Genomic DNA, 12,672 nt, shown 5'->3' with positions numbered 1-12,672 from the left:
ATTGGGCCTGCCCTCTGCCACCCAGGAGCAGGCCTAAGCCAGCAGGTTGTTATCTCCCGAGGGGTCCCAGACTGCGAGAGGGCACAGGCCGAGCTGAGGGACCCCCCTTCCTCCCCGAGGGCACAAATTTTTGTGCACCGGGCCTCTAGTATATAAAATAAAATTTCAATTTAATGCTTTTGAAAATGTTAACTTATAACATAGTTTCTGAGCTAATGAGCATATAAAATAGTGAGAGACTATAACCTACTAAAGGGACAGTCCCCTAATTCAACTGTTATATCTGTCTGCCTTCAATTTTCTTTTTTTTTAATGAGAGAGAATCATGGATCGGCTGCCTACTGCATGCCCCCTACTGGGGATGGAGCCCGCAACTCAGGCATGTGTCCTGACCGGGAATCTAACCTGGACCTCCTGGTTCATAGGTCGAAGCTCTACCACTGAGCCACGCTGGCCCTGCTGTCTGCCTTCAATTTAAACTAAACAGAAACTCTTTCCTTTCCTAAGCCCTAAAGCCGCTGTTTCTTTATTTACACTACCTTTAGGAGCTCAGCCCTTAACACAGTCATAACACAAATCAATGAGATTCTTCCTTTACACTTAAAATACCCACAAAGTCTTATGAATGCTGCAAATGCTTTATCAATAGGTTAGGCTTTCTTAAAGAATATAGAATGAATGTCATAGGATTTTGAAGGGCAGAAAAAAGAAAGATTATCAAGATGGAAAAGAGAATGAGAGAAGATTCAAACTCGGAAGTTAAATAATCAGACCAAATGTTTTATATCAGTGCTGTCCACACAGAAATCACTAGCTACAAATGGCTACTAAGTATGGATGGACCTAGAGAAGAGACGGGAAATTTTATTTTTTGCCAAGGGCTATGTGGACATTTATAACATCATTCGTGGGTCATACAAAATTATCAACTTGAAAACTAGCCTGCTATATTTGGTCAAACATTTAATTAACTCACCCCCAATCCCTTGGCAGGGCTAGACCAAATGATTTCTTGGCCTTATAGGGCCCTCGGGCCAGACATTTCCCACCCCTGACCTAGAGGGTATTATGCTGAGTGAAATAAGTCAGACAGAGAAAGACAAATACCAAATAACTTCACTTATATTTGGAATCTAAAGAACATATAAACAAACAAACAAAACAGACTCATAGAAACAGAAAATAGACTGATGGTTGCCAGAGGAAATGAGGGTTGCAGGACTGAGTGAAAAAGGTAAAAGGATTGAGAACAACAGATACGTAGTTACAAAGTAGTATAAAGTACAGCATAGGGAATATAGTCAATAACATTGTAATAACTATGTATGGTGCCAGGCGGATATTGGAAATATCAGGGAGAATACTTTGTAAAGTTTATTATTGTCTAACCACAATGCTGTACAAAATACAAAATTAAAAAATAACAATATTGAATGTAAACTATAATTAAAAACCTTTAAAAAATTAATAAAAGAAAATAATACCCTTTATTTTCTAGCTTACTTTACAATATCATACTGATGCATATTTATAATTACTCTTTACACAACTTTCCCATTCTGTGCCTTCTCTTATGCCTTAATCTCCTCAACTATTCTTCCTCCCTATTCCAATGACTATTTTAAATAATATCTACCTTATAAACCAGCCATGGGCAAACTACGGCCCGCGGGCCGGATCCGGCCCGTTTGAAATGAATAAAACTATTGAAATAAAAGACCGTACCCTTTTATGTAATGATGTTTACTTTGAATTTATATTAGTTCACACAAACACTCCATCCATGCTTTTGTTCCGGCCCTCCGGGTCAGTTTAAGAACCCATTGTGGCCCTCGAGTCAAAAAGTTTGCTCACCCCTGAAACCCTTCCCAGATTATGTGAATCTAAAGTACAGGGAATCATAACCAGCTGATATATTAATAGGAAAAATTAAGAATACTTAGCATTGCTAGAAAATCCCGTTTTAATTGCATGTACATAGTAGAAATGTACATATCTAATATGATAATTGGTGATTTCTAGCATGGCTTCATTAAGTAGTATTTTTGTTTGTTAAATATATTTTTATAGATTTCAGAGAGGAAGGAGAGGGAGAGAGAGATAGAAACATCAATGATGAGAGAGAATCATTGATTGGCTGCCTCCTGCATGCCCTCTACTGGGGATGGGGCCCGAAACCCAGGCATGTGCCCTTGACCAGAATCGAACCTAGGACACTTCAGTTCACAGGCCAACACTCTATCCACCGAGCCAAACCAGCTAGGGCGATTAAGTAGTTCTTTAAAAAACAGGCCCATTACATAGTTCTGCTTTACTTTAGTAATAAAGGAAAATGACATGAACATCAATAGTTAAAAAAAGTCTTGGTAAATTTTTTTAGGAAACACTCAATTGGTTTAGTAACTATGAAATGCTTTATTTATCTTAGTAAGAAAAAGCACCACTATTTCCATGGCATTCTTTTCATTTTCCAGCATCTGGGATACTATCATGTTAACTACAGAAAATAGTAAGGGAGGGGGAAGCAGCTTAGATTTTTATAATATTCTTTTGTTGCCTTTACAGATGATGATAATGATGGCTTCTTTAATATTTTAGGCTTTCTCTACACTGTTCATTTTAAAAGTCCTTGGTTCTGCTCCATTGCTACTATCACTTTTAGTAACTAGCAATAACAACTAAATGGTAGCCAAAAGTAATAACCAAATATATAGTGTCACTATGTTGTCCAAATTTATATAATATTCACCAATAGAATTATTTTTAAAAGCAAATACAGTACACAAAGGCTGTATGTAAATAATTTAGAGCTGCTTCTAACTCAGAATCTGATGGCCAAATTAGAACAGCAATGACTACAAACACTATATTTCATTTAATATGAGATCAATTATGAAGTAAACACCTGTACATTATACAGCATGAAACTTTAATAACATACATTGTATATACAGCTCCCAAGCAGTCAGCTCTAAAAGCCAACACTCTTTTGGGTATTATTTCTAACATACGTGTGTAAAACATCATTAGTGGCCACATTATTGGTTTACCAACACTTCATTCAATAAAGAACTGAGATAGTTTACATTTACATTGTGCCCTGGCCAGGTAGCTCAGTTGGTTAGAGCATCGTCCTGATACACCAAAGGTTGTGGGTTCAATCTCTGGTCAGGGTACATAAAAGAATCAACCAATGACTGTTTAAATAAGTAAAACAACAAACTGATGTTTCTCTCTGTTTCTCTCAGGGTTGGTCTCTCTTCCTGTCTCTAAAATCAATAAATTTAATGAAAAATTTAAAGTATCGTTGTGATAATCCATCCAAATATTGACTGATTAAAGGAAACATCAGACTGAAGTTGAATCTCAACTCTCTGGCCTACTAACAATATGACCTAAATCTAGAGCAACCACTTTTGTCTGGGGCAGTCCCAGATTATACAAGCAGTGCCACTGTAATTGTTAATAGTACCCCTTTTTGACTCTCATAAGTGTTTTAATTTTGGATAACTTAAATATCATCCTACATAAACTCCAATTCCCTTATCTGAAAAAGAGATATTTTAAGAAAACCTATATAAGGTAATAGCTGCTATTATTATTATTATTAGTCATTGATTAAAAGGGCAATATAACAATAACCCAGACTCCTAAAACATTTTTCGTAATTTCTGTCTCCTTTATATTGCCATTCTCACTTTTCTTCAGTAGCACACACACATGCATGCATTAATCATAAGGATGTTTTGAGAGGTTTTTAAAGGTATCTTTAAGGAAACTTGAAAAACTTGGGGCCCTTAGAAGCCTCAGAATAAAGAATAATTAAAGATTTTAGATCATATGACTATCTGGTAATATAACTAAAATTTGAAATAAAGTAAGAGGATAACTCTTTTTCTTCAAAATCTAAAATCTCTAACACAGACTTTGAAAACCAATGGCCCATCCTGAAGACTTTCAGAAACTAGAGCCTAAAAAAGCATAAAGAAGTTACAAAATGAAAAATGAAGAAATTTCAAACTTACCTGAACTGCACAACCCAGTAAAAGTAAAAGCAACTTTTTAACTTCTTCGGTGCCTTGTTCTAAAATAAAAACAATAACTGAGTATAACATTTTACATTAGTTCAATTCTCTTTCTTATATCGATAGAAGCACGTCTATAGGTAATATTCACAACTTGACTAAAAGATTAAGAATGTAAGTACAATGAAAAATTTAAAAAAAACAGCTGTGTGTGCACAATGTGGTAATAGCAGGAGAAATGGACAAGGATCTCAATTTTGAGGAGCTACAGTATAGATAAAATAGGCTTCAAAGTTCTGTGCAATAAAGTATGCTAACTATAAATCCACTACTTTTCCATAAATGATTATACTACACCAGCATACTAAATTAAGAACTGTTGATATAGGGACATACCCCAAGATCAGCCAAAATGGTTCCCAACATATCAGGCTTCTTTTAGGCCAGTGGTTCTCAACCTTCCTAATGCCACGACCCTTTAATACGCTGGCTACTCGTATGTGGCGTATCTGCATGTGGGCGGACCCGCCTGGAGACAAATAGAGGAGCAGTGTCTCAGTTCCTAAGACCATCGAAAATATGTGTTTTCCAATGGTCTTAGGCGACCCCTGTGAAAGGGTCATTGGACCACAAAGGGGTCGCGACCCACAGGTTGAGAACCACTGTATTTAGGCCTATTATTGTTTTATTTCTAAAATATCTTGTATGAGTCATCTACGAGTAAAATTTAAATGGCTTTATACTGTGTAGGTTCATGAGGATCAAAACCTTGTCAGTTACAGCAAAACTGGTAAAAATAATGTATATAATGAGCTGGACAGAATTAATGGTCTGTAACAGAACTGAAGAACACATTTGCTATCCAATTCAACTGAGGTTTGCTTAAAACATTCAGCAGACAAAAAAAAGTCAATTCTTTGGACCAGAATTTCACCATCAGGCCAATCTGGTTTTTGATAAAGTATAATCTTCTTTTCAAACATTTCCTCCTACTCTCCATGAAACAGCCTACTTTCTTAGCTACATTAATCACCTTTCCCTCAATATAAATACGTACAAACTGCCTTAACTTCTGTTACTCTGCCTTTCTTCCCTTCCCTCTTGTCCCTCTACTTACTAATCACAATCCTAGGCACCGCTGTATGAAACACCTCTGTGAAGTCTTCTCTGACCTAACCATCAATGGTCCCAAGCCTCACTAATCTGCCAACTTGAATAAGTAATAGCTCCATATTTTATGTCTTAACATTTTTACATATCTCTATTTTGTACCAATTCTTACATGATTTCCCAGTAATCTATAGCTCTCAACAAAACACAAGGTCCTGAAGAGCATAGACCATTTTCTTTATATTGTTGCTCCCTACTTGGTAGGCAATTACTAAATACATGTGGAAATAAAAATAATTCCATTCTGCCGAAACCGGTTTGGCTCAGTGGATAGAGCGTCGGCCTGCAGACTGAAAGGTCCCAGGTTCGATTCCGGTCAAGGGCATGTACCTTGGTTGCGGGCACATCCCCAGTGGGGAGTGTGCAGGAGGCAGCTGGTCGATGTTTCTCTCTCATCGATGTTTCTGACTCTCTATCCCTCTCCTTTCCTCTCTGTAAAAACTCAATAAAATATATTTTAAAAAAAATAATAATTCCATTCTACATACAAAATATTTTTTCATTTTTTATTTGTATAGCCAAATATCCCAGAATATCACCCCCATCTAACTGGTAGTTTCTTCAATAAAAACAGCTATGTGATTTTAGTTTTTATTTTGGTGGAGGTACGATTTGGAGAAAATAACTTTATTGGGTTACATGCAGCCTGTTAGAAGAAGTCCATTGTTGAAATGGTTATGTAGTTGCTAATTTCAATTATTCAAAAATTAAAACTCTAAATATGTCACATTTTTAAAATCTAATAAAGTATAGGAACTTTTGAAAAAAATAATTTAAATGATCTAAGAAACTGGTTCTCATCTTTCCATTCAGAAGTAATTTATATTTATAAATTACAGTATATCAATCAATAAAACCTTAGACTCAAACAACTGTGGCAATGGTACATAGCAGATATATAAAAAGAAACCTAAAAATTATGTCAAAAACACTTCTAAGGTTATGTTCCTTGAAGCCTACAGCTACATTATCTTCTATCCTTGTTTATGACACACTAAAACTTATCACAGAAAACTATCAATTTGGTGTAGTAGAAAAAAACATCAGACTTAGTGAAAATTTATGTCTGATCCCATCCACAACTTGCAAATATTATGAGTTTATTTTCTCTATATAAAATGGAATATTACCTCCAGCTTTCCCTATAGAGTCATGAAAAACTTGGTCTGTTGATGTAAGTAAGCAAGATCTGGGTAAGCATTCTAGTATTACAAAAGGCAAAGACTTTATTATCACATTATGCTAACGTTAACACTTACCACAAAAGGGGGTTTTGCCAATAATTAAGATATTTGGCAATGACATCATGATCAACTGCTGCAAAGTCTCCTATAAAAAGATATCCAAAGGTTGTTACATAGGAAATGCTGACTAGGTAATTACTCAACAAGCTGTAACTTATGATTTGTACACTTCTCAGCATGCGTGCTATACTGCACTTAAAAGGCTTTTAAAAATATAAGTAAATGTTAAAAAAAAACACAAAAAAATTAAAAAATGTGAAAAAAATATATGTAAGGTTTTAAATCTTTTGTAACTTTAAGTTAATGAATTAAATAACTAAATTATAATATCAGGTAGACTTCAGTTATTAAAATATGTCAAGCACCCACAAAATAAGTGTCAAGTTGAACTGGTCTAATATTTATTTGGAAATCTGAGTTTTAGGTGTTATATTATTAAACAGTATTTCTCAATAAAAGATTAAGTTTTCTGTTACTTCTCTGAGGGCACTAAAAATATCAACCTGAGCCTGGCTGGTGTGGCTCAGTGGTTGAGTATCCACCCAGGAACCAAGAGGTTGCTGGTTCGATTCCCAGTCATGGCACATGCCTACGTTGCGGGCTCAATCCCCAGTGCCTTGTAGGAAGGGTAGGAAGTAAAACAAAAGTATAAAATTTTAAAAATGATGAACCTTATTAAATATTGGAGTTAATACGGGGAGTCTGATTTTTCCAAAAGATAGGTAATTTAACAGGTGACAAGAACTGCATTAAACTTTGTTAACTTGAAATCTGTCATATTAAAGCAGGCCATGTGAGAATAAAAAATATTTTTAGTAAGTCTATTAATTGTGTAAATAAGATGATTGATCTATTTCTGAAGATATAACACAAGTGCCTTTGAAACATTTTACCTAAGAATAAGAAACCTGGGGGCAAGTAGAGATGGTTTGGTAAACTGGTTCTAAAGGAAGGGCATAGGAGAGTGGTACAAGGAGAATTTCAACTATCAGTGATATTTTATGATTTAAATATCTGAAACAATATTGACAAAATGTTATAATATTCAATCACTTCTAGCCCTAAATTAGTCCACCGGTATTCAAACTTAGATTAAAAAAAAGAGGCTGCCGCCGCTACCGCCGCAAGGTCTGAGCGCTGGGCTGCAGCCATGGCCTACTGCCGGCAGGAAGGGAAGGATCGAATTATATTTGTGACCAAAGAAGACCATGAAACTCCAAGCAATGCAGAGCTGGTGGCTGACGATCCCAATGACCCATACGAGGAGCATGGATTGATCCTGCCCAATGGAGACATTAACTGGAACTGCCCGTGCCTGGGGGGAATGGCTAGTGGCCCCGGTGGGGAACAAATGCCTTTCAGTTACTCTCCAAGGAAGTCTTCCCCTCTATTGTTCTGTGCACTATATTGTACAAAATAACTTATTTTGATGATCAGGGGGTTTGGCCCCTTGACATATACACTGAAAAACATGGGGTTATATGTTTGTATCTCACATAACTCCTCTACCAGTGACTGTGGCTACTGTTTTTGAATTCTCCTCTGAGATTACCTCTAAGTTTGCCACTTTGAAATAATGTGCTGAATACTCTCAGCAACTAAAAATCATTATCTAGGAGTGTCTCTTGTGAGCTGATTTATTCTGATTCATTATCTCCCTTTTAGTAGATTTTATACCCGTTTGGGAAATGAAATAGAAACAAAAACATCTTCCTTTAAAAATGCTGGAATGGGGCCATTCCTAATACAAGAGGCCAGATAATCAGATACTTATTTCTCAAAAAACATCTTGACCTTGAGTATATGAGGGTACTAGGCTTCATTTCTGATACATTTTGGTTTCCATTTTTATATTGAGGCCCAGGTTTTCTTTCTAGAGAGTGGAGCTTTGGACCCTCCGACTCACAGAGACTTTCTAAAAAGAAGAAGCTGGTTTTGCTGTTCTTGTTATTCCAGAAGCCCTGGTTGGGGCCTGTGTTCACACTGACGCTGGCTCAGCCTGTTCAGATGCAATATTCTTGAGAGGTGGGGACCTACTTGTTACCAAAGTAGCGACCAAGAAGGAAACACGAATTAAAAGGAGAGCACGGTTTTACCAAAAAAAGAAAAAAAAAGAAAAGAAAAAGGTATAACTGGTCATCCAGCAAATGTTAATGAAATACATACAGATATGCCTAAAAAAAAGAGTGACAGTCAAGAAAAAGCAAATTAGCCCTGGCCGGGTAGTTCAATAGTTAGAATGTCATCCTGATACACCAAGGTTGCGGATTTGATTCCCAGTCCAGGGCACATACAGAATCAACCAATAAATGCATAAATAAGTGGAATCACAACTCATTGTTTCTCTCTCTCTCTCTCTCTCATATCAATAAATAAGTAAATAAAAAAGAAAAGAAAAAGAAAATCGTTATTAATATCATCTTGGCACTATTAACATCTGGGCTTAAAAATATTTATAAAAAATTTAGCTTAGACTTTTATTTCTGGCAACAAGGAGTACTAGATATTAGAAAGGAATCTAAAAATGCTGAATGATTAAAAAAATGTTTAAATATACGACTAAGTTCAAAACAAGGTAAAAAGATAATTTCTCAGTTAAAAGATAAAACAGAAAAAGTTAAGTCCTGTCTCAGGAAGCAAGGAAAAAGCTGTTTTTCTTAGCCTTTGGTAGATATTGAGGAGGGCTGTTTCCCTAAGGATTTGGAATAACATAGTACCAGTTAAAAAGATGTATGTAAACACTTAAGTACATCATTATACAAAGATGCAGAAAAAGAGATCCAGAAGTATATATATTCAGGCACTATAGTGGTAATCTCTATAAGGCACTGGAACTGTTCATAATTTACATTTTTCCTAGTTTTCTATAGTAAACAACTATTGATTCTAAAATAATATAAAGCTGCTTAAAATAAATTAAAAGTAGTTCTGGGTTGGTTGTAAGAAAAGCAACAAATCTTCTCTGAAGCAAGGAATACTTGGCCCAGACACAAAAGTATTCCCATAGATAAATTTCTCCCAAAATGATCTCACAATTAAAACACACACACACCCCATTACCACCACTGCTACCACCAACCACCATGATAAATAGCAAACAGAAAATACAAGGCAGATTCGGCAAAAAGGGACACATATGTAATACCCTTTGTAATACTTTAAGCAATAAAACTTAAAAAAAAGAAAACACAAGGCAGATTCAGATCCCTACACATCTGATTTCAGATTTTGCAATTATCAGACATAAAATCTAAAATAGAAAATTTTAAATTTCTAAAAAAGTAAACGAAGAAATTAAAGAATAATTAATAAACAAAATGAAGGGGAAAAGAACATGAAAAAAGATCACACAGAGCTTCTAGAAAGGAAAGATATAATTATTGAGGGTCAAAATTAATCAGTGGGTAAAACAGTGATTTGACAAATATGCAGGGCAAATCAGCAAACTGAAAAGATAATTTGGAAAAACTTCTCAGAATTTAGCACAAGATTGAATATAGAAGAAAAAAATATATTTTTTGTTAATTTCCATTGATTTTTAGAGAGAGTGGAAGGGAGGGGGAGAGACACAGAGAGAGAAGCATCGAAGTGAGAATGATACAGTGATTGGCCTCCCACACATGTCCTGACCAGGGCCAGGGATTCACCTGCAACTGAGGTACGTGCACTTGACTGGAATTCAACCTGGACCCTTTAGTCCACAGGCCAATGCTCTAATCACTGAGCAAAACCAGCTAGGGCTAAAAGAAAATTTAATAAACATGGAGGATAGAGTTAAGAAAGCCTAGTAAACATTTAATAGAAATATTTGAAGTATATCTGGTAACAGAATAGTAAAAAGTCAATATCAAAAGAGACAAAATTAGCAGCCAGGAGTGAAAACATTTAAAAAATTAGACTGATAGCTGACTTCTCCAGAACAATAAAGAATCCTGAGACAGAAGAATAAAATCTGCAAAACACTGTGAGGAAACTCATTTGCACCCAATAACATAGCTTTAAAGTGTACAAAGGAAAACCTGACCAATCCAATCTATCATCATATTGGGAGATTTCAAGTCATCTTTCTCAATAACTGGGAGATCAAGAGACAAAATTAATCGGGCTGCAAAAGGTTTCAACAATACAATTAACAAACAAGCTTGCTCTGACTCTGCACCCAAACAATTAAAGAATACACATCTCTTTCAAGCACACATGGAATTTTAATAAAATCTGACAACATACTAGGCCAAGTCAAGTAATTTTTAACAAATGTCAAAAAGTCAGTATCATACAAACCAAATTCTTTGACCAAAATTCAACAAATTGCTTTAAAAATACCATTATTTTTGGAAATCTAAAAGCATAGTTTAAATAACTCATAACTAAAAATAGAAATCATAACAAAAATTAGGAAATTCACAGAATAAACATTTAAAAAATACAACATACTAAAATTTGTCTAATGCAGCTATAGCAATTCTTAGAGGTATATTGATAACCTTGAGAATGCTCATATTTAAATTGTGAAATATGCATCCAATTTAAGTTTTAAAAAGAACAATAAAAAGTACACTTTTGAAAGGCATAATTAGAGCAAGCTAACAAAATATTGCATTATACAAATCTCAGGAAACTGAGAACTAGTTTTAAAAATTTATAAAATATAATTATTTGTGAAATTAGATAATGATGAAGTGCTTACTTGTATCTTAACATTGCATAAAAGGAACTATGTCATTATTGTTCTATCTCCAGGAAACAGACCAGTACCTGGCATATAATAAGCATTGTTAGGTGATTGATCCTAAGTAACACGACAATGTATGTGAGCAGTTATTAAAATATAATAGATGGGGGAAAAAAACACTTACCTGATAATAACATTTTATCTGTCTCACCAAAATGGATAGATTATGAATTCTAAGTGAGGCATCATTGTTGACTTTTTTATTTACTCTCTGACTCTCCGATTTAGGATTACTGAAAGAAATTTTAAAAAATACTTTGAACTAAAATTATACTGAAATATATTATTAACCTATAGATGACTAAAAATAATCATATATTTTTCTTTAAACAAATTGTACATTCATCTACATTATGAGAGATGATTCAAAACGACAAATGATTACTTTGAAACATATTCTGTGCTTCTAATGAATAAAAATGCATCTGATATTTCTAAGACAATAGCAAAATAAACTTGAAACACAAGTCAGATGTTGCCCTTCATTCTCATTTTGTCTCTACAACTTCCTTGGATAAATAACCTCTTATTTCCTTGAATAAATATATTTTTTCCATAACCTAAAATAAAGCTATTTAAATCAAGAATGTAAACTATGGGCTAATAACCAATAAATGTCCTATCTTCTCACTGGATAATGAAGAGTGGATATGTGAACAGGCAACATCCCAGGGAAATTAAAGAATGCAGTGATGACACAGGTTAACACTTTTATCTTGGATAATCTTTATAGATTTAATGAAAGCAAAGATTTAATAACATCAAACTTAAAAGGTTCTTAAGGAAACCATCAACAAAATGAAAAGGCGACCTATGGAATGAAAAATAAAATTGCAAATCATGTATCTGATAAAGGGTTAATATCCAAAATATATAAAGAACTCCATACAACTCAATAGCAAAACACAAATAATCCAATTTTAAAATGGGCGAAGAAACTGAACAGACATTTTTCCAAAGAAGATAAACAAATGGCTAACATACAAGAAAAGGTGCTCAACACCACTAATCATCAGGCAAATTGAAACTACAATGAGATATCACCTCATACCTGTTACAATGGCTATTACATCAAAAGAGAAGAGATAACGAGTGTTGGTGTGTGGAGAAGAGGGAACCCTTGTATGCTGTTGGTGAAAATGTAAATTGGTGCAATCACTATGGAGGTTCCTCAAAAAATTAAAAATAGAACTATCATATAATCCAGCAATCCCACTTCTGAGTATATATCCAAAGGAAATGAAATCACTATTTTGAAGACATAGTTACACCCACATGTTCATTGCAGCAGTATATAAAATAGCTAAGACATAGAAACTACCAAAGTGTCTGTCAATAGATGAATGGATAAATAAAATATGGCACACACACACACACACGCACACACACACACACACACCACACGGAAACATTATTCAGGCATAAAAAAATAAAGAAATTCTGTCCTTAATGAGAAAATAGATGAACTTTGAGGGCATTATGCTAAATGAAATAAAACAGA

At 34.6% G+C, this 12,672-nt stretch overlaps 1 protein-coding gene across 1 annotated transcript in view; it reads right to left on the bottom strand.

The window, feature by feature from the left end:
- Window positions 1–12,672, bottom strand: part of CCDC88A (coiled-coil domain containing 88A) — a 105,433-nt gene that overhangs the window by 66,964 nt on the left and 25,797 nt on the right. The window contains exons 3-5 of the mRNA XM_015557854.1: window positions 11,296–11,404; window positions 6,455–6,524; window positions 4,026–4,084 (exon numbers count right to left, since the gene is read on the bottom strand). Of these exons, the coding sequence (XP_015413340.1) occupies window positions 4,026–4,084; window positions 6,455–6,524; window positions 11,296–11,404 (238 nt within the window). The remainder of the gene's footprint in view (window positions 1–4,025; window positions 4,085–6,454; window positions 6,525–11,295; window positions 11,405–12,672) is intronic.

The sequence above is a fragment of the Myotis davidii genome, unplaced genomic scaffold, assembly GCF_000327345.1.
Source record: "Myotis davidii unplaced genomic scaffold, ASM32734v1 scaffold6, whole genome shotgun sequence".
NCBI classification, from domain to species: Eukaryota; Metazoa; Chordata; class Mammalia; order Chiroptera; family Vespertilionidae; genus Myotis; species Myotis davidii.
Note: the sequence above shows the minus strand (reverse complement) of the source record. Positions and strands in the feature narration are given on the sequence as shown.